Source organism: Lepisosteus platostomus, chromosome 4 (assembly GCF_059453375.1).
Source record: "Lepisosteus platostomus isolate fLepPlt1 chromosome 4, fLepPlt1.hap1, whole genome shotgun sequence".
Lineage (NCBI taxonomy): Eukaryota > Metazoa > Chordata > Actinopteri > Semionotiformes > Lepisosteidae > Lepisosteus > Lepisosteus platostomus.
In genome coordinates this window covers 26,870,064-26,884,265 of record NC_142614.1, presented here as the reverse complement: position 1 = coordinate 26,884,265, position 14,202 = coordinate 26,870,064, and the positions used below count along the sequence as shown (strand labels likewise).

General features: G+C 40.5%; 1 protein-coding gene across 6 annotated transcripts in view; it reads left to right on the top strand.

Annotated features, from left to right (window-relative positions):
- The window catches only part of sec31a (SEC31 homolog A, COPII coat complex component), a 31,240-nt gene extending 20,297 nt beyond the window's left edge, over positions 1–10,943 (top strand). For 2 of the 6 annotated variants that reach the window (XM_088629259.1, XM_088629257.1), the window contains 9 exons: positions 516–608; positions 3,314–3,431; positions 4,291–4,623; positions 6,724–6,762; positions 7,477–7,535; positions 8,186–8,434; positions 8,774–8,893; positions 9,350–9,421; positions 9,876–10,943. In XM_088629259.1, coding sequence (XP_088485385.1) covers positions 516–608; positions 3,314–3,431; positions 4,291–4,623; positions 6,724–6,762; positions 7,477–7,535; positions 8,186–8,434; positions 8,774–8,893; positions 9,350–9,421; positions 9,876–10,055 — 1,263 coding nt within the window. In that variant the 3' untranslated portion in view covers positions 10,056–10,943. The remainder of the gene's footprint in view (positions 1–515; positions 609–3,313; positions 3,432–4,290; positions 4,624–6,723; positions 6,763–7,476; positions 7,536–8,185; positions 8,435–8,773; positions 8,894–9,349; positions 9,422–9,875) is intronic. The other 4 variants (XM_088629261.1, XM_088629258.1, XM_088629262.1 and 1 more) reach the window with 4 other exon arrangements.
- Positions 10,944–14,202: the final 3,259 nt, after the last annotated feature.

The following is a 14,202-nucleotide window of genomic DNA, read 5'->3' as shown; positions in this document are numbered from 1 at the left end:
AATTTTGTTTTCATACACTTTGTGCTTAATTAACACTTCTCAGGTGATATTGGTATATTTACCCCAGTGTTGTTGTGTGACAACAAGTCATAGGTGTAGATTTTTTTGCTGCATATGCATACTGTACTTGCATTTACCACTTCTCTGTATGTACTTTTACATATGGAAACAACAGACCCTGTGAAAATAGATGCAGAAAGGCTGCGATGTTTGTGTGGGTTGGGTTTAGTTGTTTGTTTCAAAGCTTCTCGACCATCAGTGTTTAGTGTCACATGCATTTTACATGTTCTTTGGCACAGGGTCCTTTAGCTTTTCTCCAGAACAAAACGTACACCCAATTTCTAGGCCTTCCTTTTCATAAGCTCCTGAAAGGATTCCTTCCTTATCAGTAGGGAGCTTTAATTAAATCATCGAGCGCTTGCATTTCTAGTTTGTCTTGCTTCATTCTTACCAGGTTGCTTTCTTGGTCTCTTCATTGTTGTCCCATCATTGGTATTTGTCTTTGTTTAATTCAGGTTAGAACTCCATCTACTGTCACTTCCTGGAGTAACCAAACTCCCACTGCTCTTCCAAGTATCCCACCGGTAGCTTCTGCCTCAGGCACTCAGGTATAGACCTCCATTCCTCACCTCGCACACACCACACCAGCAGAGCTTGGCCCCAGGAGCCTGCGAAACACACCTGTAAAAGGAGTGACCTGCTGTCTTAGCAGCCACCTCTAGTGTGTTTTTACTCTCTCATATTCCAGGTTACTTTACTATTCCTGTTTGATTTGCTGATCTCTTGCATGTCATTTTGGAAAATGTGTGACGCTTTTGCCATTCCAGGCATATGTCAAATTTGGAAGCTGCCCGTATCTTTGGCGACGGCCATTGATGAAGTGTTTTCCACTTGCAGTATCATACAATTGTTTATTTTCATTTATTTAAATTAGTATCATTAGGTAAGAGAAGTTCCTCATTCCTGTGATTTAGACACTTAAACAAGTGAGAGCTGCTGTTTTACATGACATGGCATCATTGTCCCTTGCTGATGCGGTATGTTTCTGAAATAGTGCAGGAGAGAGAGAAATTAAAATCACCTCTGTGACAATAAAGAAAAAGCTTCCATTGCCATCCAGGATACCCCTTCTCCTATAACCCAAATCTCTCCACTCCAGTGCTGGTATACAGGTCTGGGTCAGTTTACACACTGTATCACTTCAGGAGTGTGGCAGCAGATGTAGAGATCAGCTGTGAAGTTTGTGGTATTGTGGGGAAAAATATACCATTGCAGTTTAAATTACAGTGCAGCAATGTTGCAAAGGATTCTGGATTGACGTTTGTATTTGAACATTCTCTTTCTGATTGTTTTTTTTTTCTCATTCTCAATGAGCCCTTTCAGCATTCGCCCAGGTTTGTGAAGGTTGAATGCAGTTTTGGAGAAAGAAATTGGAATATTCCAACTATCTGACAGTTGACTAAACTTTGGTATTTATATATGTTCTACAGTAAATAAGTGAAACTACCCCACCAAAGTACCTCTGTGTTGTACTCATGGCTGTGCGAATCCCTTCAGACCTTTAAATTGATCATTTATAATAATCTCTATGAAATCCTTGAGCCTTGGAATTGCTAGTGATGCATTTTGTAGCATTCCTCTTTGTAATGGGATATCTGTGATGGGATATATATCTATATGGTACCGCTGTTCTTTCAATGCAATGTATTGAGCGGTTGCTAACTCTCTAGCACTTTTAGAGGGAAATGAGTATGCACGTTTAGAGCAGTGATTCCAGAACTAAACCCAAATGGGTCCTGGGTTCAATTCTGGACTGGGTTACCTCCAATGTCAAGTCCAAACGTTCTCCCCATGTTTGCATGGTTTTCTCTAGATGCTTGAAATTACTCAAAAGTAAATTTGTCTTGGCTTGTCTGGGTCAAGTGGTCAATTGTCCCTAAATGCCTGTGTGTGTATCCTTTGAGCTGGCATCCCACTGTGACTCCCATGACTACTGCATTGGTCTCCAGCTCACTGCCAGTCTATAGGATGCAGTGGTTGTAGGTACTGTGTGCATGGATCTAGAATAAACCCAGGAGCTGAAGATTTGCACAACATTTTCATCTGAAGGTTCAGTTCTGTTGAACAGTTTTATAATCTGCTTCTGAAGTGAGATAATTTAAAGAAGGAAATTACTATTTCTTTTTTTTTATAAGTATATCAAGCCAAATACCCTGCTTTGTTTTGTGGCCAGTCATCAAATGTGATAATTATCATTCCAGCACATTGCTCTGACAGCCCTGCTGGCTACAGATGGTTTCTACTGAATACAGTATTAAGAAGCTCATTAAATAGCAGCCTGATTTTTTTAGAAATTGAAGAATTCTGAGTATTTGTTAAATTATTTTTTTTCTGTACATCGTGTATGCACAAAGTAAGACGTGTTCAAAAATATTTGAGTGATATTCTTTTCTGGTTTACAGACCTGAGTTTGGGCTGATATATAACTTGTTTTTGTTTTTAAATTCAAAGCAAAAAATGGCACAAATTGCAAATGTGGGAGATGGGATCTCTAAATGTACATAGCACACACTAAAGACAAGACAAGTCTTACATGAAGAAGTGCCTCCTGCGTTACAGCCCATGACCTGCTTTAAGATGGTTTTTCTGTCTTGTATTTGTAGCACCTGTGGTTGTTTCAATTGAGTTTGTTTTTACTTTTTTTAAAAGTTAAAAGAACAAGGACCACACACTCCATCTTAGCTTGTTTGGCAGTTGAAAACTGATTAATTTGGAAATCACTGTCAGCCATTTCTTGAAAGAAGCTTGGGTATCTGCCATATTAACTGTCTGCATACAATTTGGTTTGGTAATTTAATGCAACTAAGAGATATGCAATACAAATATACTACATAAAGCCAAAAATGGACAGCATCTGCCAATACATACCAATACCATCCAAACATACACCAGTAATAAAATAAATATCAGTGAAGGTGAGTAAGCTTGACTGGGTAGCTTATTTTCTTTGCAGTTATTGACATCTATATGTGATTAAGTACATGTTTTTCAGAACTAAATTAACTAATCTTTAATCTCTCGCTAATTACCAGCTGAGAAACACTGACATAGCTGTTCATAAAGACTGTCAGAGAAAGGGCTCTGTAAATATTTTGAGTGAAATGCTGTATTTGCCCTGTCTATGAAAAAAGAACTTGCTGTTCTTTATGGTAGTGCATTGAAGTACATGTCAACAAATGTCAGGACTCTCGAACTGAATTATGCTGTTCGTGCGTGTCCGTCAGTGAGATTTCCTGTCTGTTTCCCCTCCCAGGCTGAGCCACCGCCTCCTGGCTTCGTGATGCAGAGCATGGCCAACCCCAGTATCCCTTCTTCAGCTGCTCCTGGGTACATGTACCCACAGACCAACACACAACAGGGATACCCTCAGAGTAAGCGTCTCACACAGCTGACCTGGATAGCCTAGGGAATCTGCTGCAGTTAGGAAAAGAATGCATTGCATTACAGCATGGGCTTCTGCATCACCCAAAGTTACCCTGAAGGAGAGCTCCATCTGTGTGACAGTTACAGAAGCAGTAAAAGTTGTCCATCTTTAGTTATGAGCACTATACAGACCCAGTATTGTCATTTGTATTCTTAATAGTTGTTTTTGTTTTTTTTCATTTCGGGGTTGATTCTACTGTGGCATATACTTTATAGTGGTTGTTCGCTGAGCCCCAGTCTCACAAATTCAAAGGCTGTTTTACTGCAAAAATAAAGGAATTTCATGGGCTCCAGCTTAACTCTGTTGTTGCCATAAGGCCCTAAGAACCAAATTCAGGCAGAACCTGCGATTCACAGGAAGGGACACACTCTTATGCCGAATATCTGGCAGCATCTTTATAAGTAAGAGATTCGGCACGGAAATTGTGATACTTTGAGAAAAACCTTGCTTTTAGCCTTAAATGTCCCAGTTTCCAAATACACAGCGGTTTGTGTGATTTAAATGAGGATCCAAAACTTTAAAAGATTGTTTCCTTTCACCAACCAGTGCATTGGTCTTATGTCCATATCTCTATAAAAGAAAATAATTTGTGTGCCATTACACTGTCTTTCAACGCCTGTTTTTAACTTAGCATTAGAGCTGCATTTCCAGTGCCAGCATGACTAAATATTACCTCTCGAACATTGATCTGTCTGCTAGAATCTAACCCATTTTTGCATGTGGACTCCCCTTGTCAAGACTAGCTAGACGAGGTCCTAACAAGACACTGTACTAACAGCTGCATGTCTTTTTTTCTACCAATGTAGCTTACCCCCAAGCCCAGGAGTACTCTCCCGGAGTGGGGGGACCAACAATCTATCAGCCTCACCAACATACTCCTCCTCCTCCTCCCTCCTCTTCATCCTCTGCTCCCTATCCAACTCGCTACATGCACCCAGCTCCCTCTCACCCCCTGCCACCCGCCTGTGCAGGGACCCCGTTTACTGGGCAGCCGCAAGGCTCCTCGGGGGGCCCCCTCCCTCCTGCCTCGACCTTCTCCCCCCCCCCTCCTCCCCTGTCTTCCGGAGCCTCCTTCCAGCATGGAGGGCCAGGGGCTCCGGCCTCCTCCTACGCACCGCCTCCACCGGCAGGAACCACAGGTACTCTCCCTGCCCCAGCGAGCCGCCCGCCTCACAGAAACGGGTCTTCACTCGGTGTGCTCGTTTTCTTGTCGCCCCCTCTTTTCCTGAAGCCTTCAGGAATAGAAATTTATAGGTGTTGCTGTTTTGCTTCAAAAAGTAACAGAGTAAACAAGCTTACCTTTTATTTCAGTCTTTAAGGAAGATTGACAGGGATTTGTTTTTACTTGAGAGAGTGGAGTTCTTGTTTGAGGCCTACAGTCGACAGGTTTAGGTACTGAATTATGTGTTTCCAGGGCAATTGAAAAACAACTCCATAGAGAATGTCGAACATGACAAAACCATTTATCCTTCATTGTCCATTGAATTTCCCTTCCAATCTGATATGCAGCAACAAACCCCCCTGTAGTCTTCTGATACCTGGGAAACTGTTCAGATAAACTCATCTGGTTCTGTGTTGGGGCTTTTGGCAGATACTGCCCAAAATGGTGTTGAGAAACTCTTTGTTGGTATAAAAATGCAATAAAAAGCATTAGACCCTTTCCGTGAAAGAAGGCTTTCCCTGTTAGAAACCTCAGCACTGAGGGATTTTTTGTCAGGGTATCCTTTGTATTTGTATTACAGTAATCCTCTGCCCTTCTTTGCTGCTTGAGAAAAGGCGAGCTGTGCTAGTCAAGCAAAATGTTTTTGAGAGTGGGTGTTCAGTTTCTGTGTGAGAATATTTCCTTTTAGCATGACTGACCATTTCCTTCAGTGATTTATTATTTATTATGCTGTGGTGTGAGCAGCCTAAGGAATAGTGGTGTATCCAAGATTGGATTCTTTACACCATTTTATCTTTGTGTGAATTCAAGGAATTAATTCAATTTTAAGTTTATTTCTGTTTGCAGCTGTTCGCTATTAGTGTTTACAGTAAATCCTATAAATGCGTTTATGGCAGCTATTCATTTTGCTAATGAAGATATTTTGCCTTGTGTTATGGACATCTGCAGACTAGCAATATTTCTGAAACTATAAGAACACAATGTAGTTTAAATCTCTGCAGCTCTCCGCCTTTCAGTTGATTTCTACATTTGAGAAAGATACTCCCAAAAATACACATTCTGGCTGTTCCTGAAATTGATCAAATATAAAACCAGTATAATGTCAAAATGGAAGGTGACTAGTATTTAAAACAAACTAAATTGGCTTGATGAATGTCATACAGCAGCACAAGAAGAAATGCCAGTGAAAGGAAGCCATATATCTTATCTAGCCCATATGGTTGTGAGTAGCTAACAAATCCAAGGGTCTCCTTGAGCTGTTTCTTGAAAGAAGACAGGGTATCGACTTCAACAAAATGGCTTAGTACCTTGTTTCTAACCCCCACAGCACTTTGGGTCACTGTTCCAAAAGTAACTTGTAGTAATACTGCTTTTGGACTTGTCAATCTTTAAATCGAGTTATCTCGTACTGGCTCTTGTATTTTGATAAGAAATTGGGTCCTCGCAGTTGCCACGTCAAAACACAAAGTACAAAAGTACAATGGGTGCTCTACTTTTAAATGGTCACTAACAAGCTAGGGAAGGAAACCTGGAGTAATCCATGGCTGAATTGGGAGCTGCTTGATCACACTACCCTTTCATGTTTGACTTATCCAGGAAAGCAATGTCCTTTTACACGGCAGCAGTGTTTTTCTGACTGAGCCAGTGGAAATCCTTCTGCAGGCCAAGCACACAATAATGAAAACAATGGCTGTCTCTTGTTCATCGTTTCTGAGGTTTTGGCCATCAATTGTTTTATTGCAAAAAAAAAAACTTGTACATCCAGTCAAATTGACATTTGTTTTAATGAACCTTAAAATGGAAAAACTTAACCTTTTTTTTGCAGAAGGCAAGTAAAAGATGAGTAGATCCAAGTAAAATAGTCTGAAAATGTTCAAATTGTGAACTATTTTTTACATATGAACACAACAACAACTTTAGTTTAGTCCACTTCCTATCACAGACATAGTGTTATGTTAACATTTCTGCAGACTGCATTGTCCTCTTCTGCACACTTCCAAAAGGGACTCAATGGAGTTTTATAACTTAGAATCTAGGATCTTTCTCGAATCTGTTTTTAATATGATTTTATTTACAGGAGGAGGAAATGATCCTGACACTAGCTGTTATCCTGAAGGTGAATTGGAAGGAGGAATATTAGTGAAATCATCCTTGCAATTCATGTTGATTTATTTTGATCTCTTGGGAATCAGTAGATTGGGTGGCAAAATAACTAATCAAATGGACATAATTTTAAAAGTACTCCCTTATTTTGTGGCATGGTGATTGCTTTAAATTCTCACTGCTATCTTCTGTAATTGGACTAGCAGATAATTTGTAGAAAAAAAAATAAAGATCTAAATTCTGCATTCTATGTACTGTATTATATTGGCATCCAAGCAAAGTCTTCATTTTTGAAGTATCACTGTTGGAGCTGTAAATAGACTAGGCAAATAAATATCGGTTTTGGGATTAAACAAAAATAATCCAGAGTGTAGTGGTTGACCCACATATTTCAAAGCAGTGATCATTAGTATCTGATGAGTTATCACTGCTTCAAGTGGAGAAATATCTAGGTCAGCCATTAAACTGTAGATCTGACCAGTCATGGGCTGTGATTAACGTTTTGTCAGAGACAGGATAATGACAGACAAGCTCATTCCCCTGTTCAGCATCTCCAGACACTTAAAATGAGTAAAAATGGCAGCTGTTTCCTTTAGCCCTAGTTTGAGTGAAACAGGTGTTAGTTTGTAATGGAGGCCAGCTATCACATTCAAGTTGTTGGGTTTGCTAGGAAGTCCACGTCTCCTTTCAATGAAATGAAAGTGATTTCAATATCCTCTTTCCTCAGGACCACAGAATGGATGGAATGATCCTCCCAGCCTTTCCCGGGTGCCAAAGAAGAAGAAGGTGCACCTTTTTTTTTTCTTAGGCTACCACCTAAACGTTTGGCTTTCAGACACTTATTTAAGAAAGATTCTTTAGGGACATTACTGATTCAGTCAACACAATTAGTATGCCAACCCAGTGTTGCCTCCTTCGGACTAGCAGAAATGATAAGTCAGAACTTTTTCTGTGTAGCTGCATGAACTAAGTGCTATTGTAGTCTTCAACAAATCTTGCCATTATCCACAAAACCTGCCTCATGCTGAATGGACAGAAGGCGTGCGATGAAGCCCGTCTTCCACAAACTAGAACACTGGTGTCTTTCTGGCTTGAGTGTACATCTACAGTAATGGACGGAGTACTTGTTTGAATACAGGGCTGCAATGGAGTCTGATAGATCCAGCTACTTCTACCATGTCATTGAGAATAACGAAAACACTCCTAGGTACCATTTCTCCACCATCAATTGATTAAAGCCTCACCGCCCCACGACATTACTTGCCTCATCCCAGCTTTGCAACACTTTTGAGAGTATTTTTTTACATCCGGGATTGACAATATCTGCATCACCGATATCCGATTCTCCCCTTTCTTGTTTCTTTCACGTAATGTCTCGGTAGGGCAATGCAGGAACGGGCCTGCTTTCCCAAACTGACTTGCGTTCCGTGTTGCAGGTGCCAGACCACTACACTCCTCCAGCTCCCATCACCGCACCTATCATGAGCCCTATGGGAGACTCCCAGGCCCAGCCTCCCTCTCAGGCACCCGCGTTCCAGCCACAGCAGGTCCCTGCAGGCCAGCCAGGGATGCAGCCTCCCTATTCTGGTCTGCAGCAGCCCCTTCCCCAGCCACCCCAACAGCCCCCTGCCCCCCGGCTTAGCATGGAGGGACCTCCAGGGGCCCCGATTGGAGATGTCATACAGGTAATGACGCTAGGCCTCTCGGTGACACTTCTCCCTGACATGCGGGTTAGCCTAGCATCTGCCAGGACCCCTCAGTGCTGTTCCATTGGGAATTCCCATGATCTGTGGGTTCAACCAGCACTACAACGATTCACGATTCCCGTTGGAACCATTTGACATAGCCAGTTAATTATTCAGACAGAGCAGGTGCAAGAATGACTTAAGTATGAGCATTGGATTTTATATTTGAGTACATCTGAACCAACGACAGACCGAAGAAAACTTCCAGTTTGTAAGCGAGCTTTCCCGTTAATGTTATTTAACACCTTTTTAATTTTCTTTCTCTTGCGTTTTGTAAAGCCGGTGCAATCTTTGTCTGCTGAGAAAATTACCAAAAAGCCTATTCCTGATGAGCATCTTATCTTGAAGACGACCTTTGAAGGACTGATCCAAAAGTGTATGACTGCAGCCACAGATCCAGTAAGTCATCTTGTGTTCTAAAAAAGCCAACTTTCCCAACTTAATGGGACATGCCCACACAAATAAGAAGCTTGCAAAAAATATACATCCTTTAGGCCCTGCTTGAATTATAAGATAAGTATAAGAAGAATATAAACATTGCAGTCTTATGTAAAAAAAGTGACCAGTACAATCAAAGTCTTTCGAAAGCAGGAGATAAAGTCCGCCTTATCCGTGTATTAACCCCCACATTTCTCATGTGGATTTCTCTGTATGAAGGTACTTTATATGGCTGTAAATAATTTTTTACTTTTTAAACCACTGTCTGCTGAAGAGCACTGGCAAGCATACTCTTCCATTACTTTCCTTTATTTAATAATTAACGTATCAATTAGACCGAGAACTCGAGGGAGATTACTGTAAGTTATGCCTTTTTTGAAAAAAAAATACATCTCTTGTACAAAACTCCCGTTGCAGCAAACCAAGAGAAAGCTAGATGACGCGAACAAACGGCTTGAGTCCCTTTATGACAAACTTCGGGACCAGACGGTAAGTGTCCTGTTTGTCTCTGGGGAAATGACCTGCTCATTCCCCTCTATAATTCTGACACCTGATCGATTCTTACAGCATGATAGAAAACCGTGATTGTTACATGTTTGAGTTCCTTGCACTAATATATTTTTTTAGTTTGGTGTTGCAAGGTCTTAGCTGTATGTGACTGTTACCATCCAAGGTTCAATTAAAATACTTGGTGAGAAATTATCAGGAGACTCGTTACATAAGCAAAGATTCATTTATTGGCTACTGAAAGTATTTGAAACTTGTTTTTTTTGCAAATACTTTTGCATTTGGTTATTTAAGGTGAAACCATAAAATAAGTGAGATGGTTTTCACTGATTATTTTTTTTAGTTTACTTGACAGTAACCAAAGTGAAGTGTTTGGATGGATTATTTTGTGTAACTGCAGTTATTTTACAGTGTTTTTTTTTATTTAATTCTGCAGCTTTCCCCAGCTATTATTGGCGGTTTACACAACATCGCCCGGAGTATCGAATCTCGCTGTTACATGGATGGACTGAACATCCACACTCACATCGTCAGTAACAGCAACTTCAGCGAGACCTCGGCTTTCATGCCTGTGCTGAAAGTAATTTTGACACAGGCTAACAAGTTAGGGGTCTAGCTAGCACAGTCCTCTCGATGATAATGAACATAAGCCATCAGTATCATTACTACTGTAACATGCAAGAAGAAATAGGACCAAATAGCATGGTATTTTACATCTTATCCCTACTGGGTTGATGCTAAGACTTAGGGATTCCCATTAAAAGACTTCTGAGCATTGTTTTATTATGTAATCATGAAATTAAGAGCAGAGTGCAATTGGTGCTTTTCGATTATTTTTTTTTAACCTTTTTCGACAATGATTTTAAATCTGAACAGTATTGTTAAAAAATGCATGCTTTTCGAGCTCGATTGTAAATGAGATGCTGAAGACGTTACCGAAGTCTGTATGACCTGGTCAGCTGAGTGATGGGTTTTAAAGGAGCACAGAGCTGTTGGACTATGTTGTGCCACCTTTGTTGGTTGATTCAGTTCATCCTGTGTTCTTCAGGCGGAGGTCGTTATTTGGAAATGCTGCCTATCTCATTTTTTAATTGTTAAACTTAAGTTGTAAGTGCCCTAGTTTTGCATTTGTATTTCATTACAAGTGAGGCAAATGAAACCTTAAAACCAACACCATGCAATATTTTAAATAAATAGTATTTATTTAAATGTGGGATTTTTTTTATTGATGCCAAAAACCCTACAAAACAGTGCTTATCAGTCTGTTTGGGAGCTGGGATTTGGTAATATTCCATATTGCTTTGAAATACCAAAGTTCATTAAGTCCTTCTTAGAAATTCTGACAAAGTGTCATACAAAACACGATGTGAACCACTGGGTTCCTCATGTTCCCTATCCAGTACTTATCAGGGTCCTTAAAAACCTTTGCCTTTCCTCCACTATAGCTCAACCCACCCTTCTGTTACAAATTGAAAGTGTAATAAATTAAATAAAACCAGAAAAAGGTTTACAGTCCTATTCTCTTCCTTTAAGTCAACCCACACAAGAAAAAATCGTGCTCCCCTCTCCAAGCTAAAACACCACAACAACAACAACAACAACAACAACAACAACAACAACTACCTTGCATCCTTTTTAATAATGTGTAATAATTCTATAATGTGTGGAACAAGGTGATAAATACAAGGTGAGTATTATTAGTAAGAAGAAAGAAACTATGGGTATAACCAACGCTGCCAAGCTATAACAATCTTCCAGAAACATTCTGAGGAAATCTGGCAGATGCATTCTTCTAGACATTTGTCCAAACTGTAGACTGTCAGCCTGTTCCCTTTTAACCTAACTGTTATGTGCCAGGCTGCAGAGTGTTCACAAAGCCAAGTGCATGCAGCCTGCCATCTTGGACAAGCCTGTAAAGTGACATAACTGAGCTGCAGGTTCCCTTAGCTCCGATGGAGTTGTTCTGAGACAAGAGGTGATCTAGAGATGATACCAGAGGTTAATTTGTTTCGCCTACCGTCAGGTATGGATGCATTATGTTGAGCTACCCTTTTAACTACAAATGGCTTTCCTCCCAAACAGCTAAAGCTGTGCATATACCCAAGCATTTATCCTGTATATAATGTGATATCTGTGCATGTTGTTTCACTATCCCTCCTGTGCTAACAAACGTGTTTTGTCTAAATATTTTAAGGGGTTTTCTTTGCGTGTGATGCCTGAACAGAATAAACACACGAAATGCAATCTGTACTTCTCCCCTTACATTAAGACTTTGCAAACTAAACTTTTTGGAGGAGCTAAATCACACTTAATATACAAATCTCATATAAACATTTGCATTCATATTCTCTCATGACCTTGACTGGTAGATTTTAATTGATAGTCTGTACACTGGAGTTAACACTTTCAAGTATGGGGGAATCCATACACCAGTAAATCCTTCCATGTTCCCCAAGATGGAGCAATCTGAAATTTTTTAGGATGTTTTTCCACTTATTTACACTGCTTGTTCGGTGCAGCATTAAATTAACAGTAAATAACCTGCACAGTTCGTAATGCCTTTATTTTGATGTTACAATTTAAACTGTTCACTTTACCATGAATTTGCATTTCAGAATATTTTCTTTATTGAAGATGAATTGATTGTAATGTGAACATAAAATAAATTCGGGGAGAGAATTGCGAATTCTGCACTTCTATAAAGTTATTTACCGAACCTGTGCTACTGCGCGTTTCATTTAGAAGTGGGTGTACGGCGGAGTACGTCTTCGGAGGCATCGGTGAGGAAACCACAAATGTCTGACAGCACATGTTTTTTTAATTGGCATGTATCGTGATCTAAACATTAATCGGTCTCTTAGTGGTGCAGCGTGCTGTAAACATTGTTGTGTCTAATCTGAATATAATTGGGAAAGGCGCCTCCTCCCCGATCGCTTTATAACTGGAAAATAATGAAACCCTGTCGTGGTGAAAGTGGGAGGCAGTAAGTGGGCAAACTGGAGGCTTTCAACAGCATTTAAGTACACAATAGCAGCAGCTGACTCGAACAGTGCGTGTCAGCTGGGAAAACAAGTTCACAAAAGCGGTTTTTTAATAAGCTTTTATTATACCATCCAGCAGGATTGCGATGCGACTCGTCCATTCCTTGGCCTCTTGCAGGGGAGCGGTGTTCTTTAAAAAGTTTAAGTAGTCAAAATGCCGACAACACGATTCGTCTTTAGCAATTTAAATAACCGAATGCGTGAATTTTTAAATAAAGGCTCGATGTGGGTTTTTTTTTGTTGCTTCATCCTCCTTTTAGAAAACGCGATAAATGGGTTGTCCCAAAGATGAAATAGTTTCCACAGTAATCTAGGTCAATGGTGAAACAAATGTGTTCCCAAAAGTAGATCAGTTCATGCGGGAAAACCATTAAATATATGCTACAATATATAAGAAAATAACAGTATCTAACATTGTTAGTAGTCAGGTACATGCATGTGGCCATGTGTATATATAAATGTTGATTTATTTAATGCTGTTTGCGCAATGGTATAATGCAGATTTGAAGTTATACTGGTGATGTTGCTGGTGCACATAGGTTAAAAGCGCACCTGTTGCTTAATTTTGCGGACTGTAACAACCGGCCACCTGCAAGAAGCGTAGTCCTAGACAGCGTCATCGCGGTTTAAACTGCAGGATTTGTTTTCATCTTTAACAAATATTAACATATTAGACCAATCCGCTTTGAAAAGTTCAGAGTGGAACCATCTATAGGGCGGGAAAACATCCGTTTTCTAACCCCTTTATCCAGTACAGGGTCGCAGGGGAGCCTGAGCCTATGTTGGCAAGTGATAGATACATCCTGGGTGGGAAACCAGTTCATTGCAGGGCACCCACAGACACACACATGCTCATGCTCACACCAGGGCCACTTCTTTCAGAAGTCAATTAATCTACCAGTATGTCTTTGGACTGTGGGCTAAAACACACATGAACACGGGGAGAACATGCAAACTCCATGCAAGTAGTACCCCCGGGAATTGAACCCAGGGCCTCAGCATTGTGAGACAGCAGTGCTAAACCACCATGCCCTTAATATATCTATCCTTGTACAGTATCCCCTTAGTCAAACGCAAGATCTCGGTTAGGCCCGAGCCTAACCGGAAGGACAACGGACACAAGGTGAGTAACACCACTCCTTATACAGGGAACAATTTATCTAAAGACTTTTGACTATGGGAGGAATCCAGAGAACCTGGAAAAAGCCAGGGTGACCACAGGGAGAGTATGCAGAAATCATACTGAAGGCGCCCAGCCCAGAACCTTCAGATAGTATCTTCAGATAGTATAAGCATTTTTCTTTTGTTTAGCTACCCCCCACTGCTTATTATGTGCCTGTCTTTTAGTGTCGTTGACATTCTGAAGCATTTGGATATCGACTGATACGCCACACTGTACACTGGAGTGGTAGCATGAAAGGGGGTGACACAGTCACGTTCCTGTACTTTCTCTTTGTATTGCGTTTTCTAAAACGGTTTGAACACGGATCACTTCCAGCCCCATTTCCTCTGACTGCAGCAGTGCTGGGTTTGCTGTAATGCTTTGCAAGGAAACTGTTTTGCATTGTAAGCTCATAGTCCTCTATTAGGAGTATTAGAATAGTATTTTGTAAAAAAAATAACTAAGTCCTGTAACTGGCTTGCCATTCCATGTAAATAGAGTTGACGTGTCTTCCTCACAGTTAATCTAAAACTGGGGCGATGCTCTGTGATGCTTTTTCA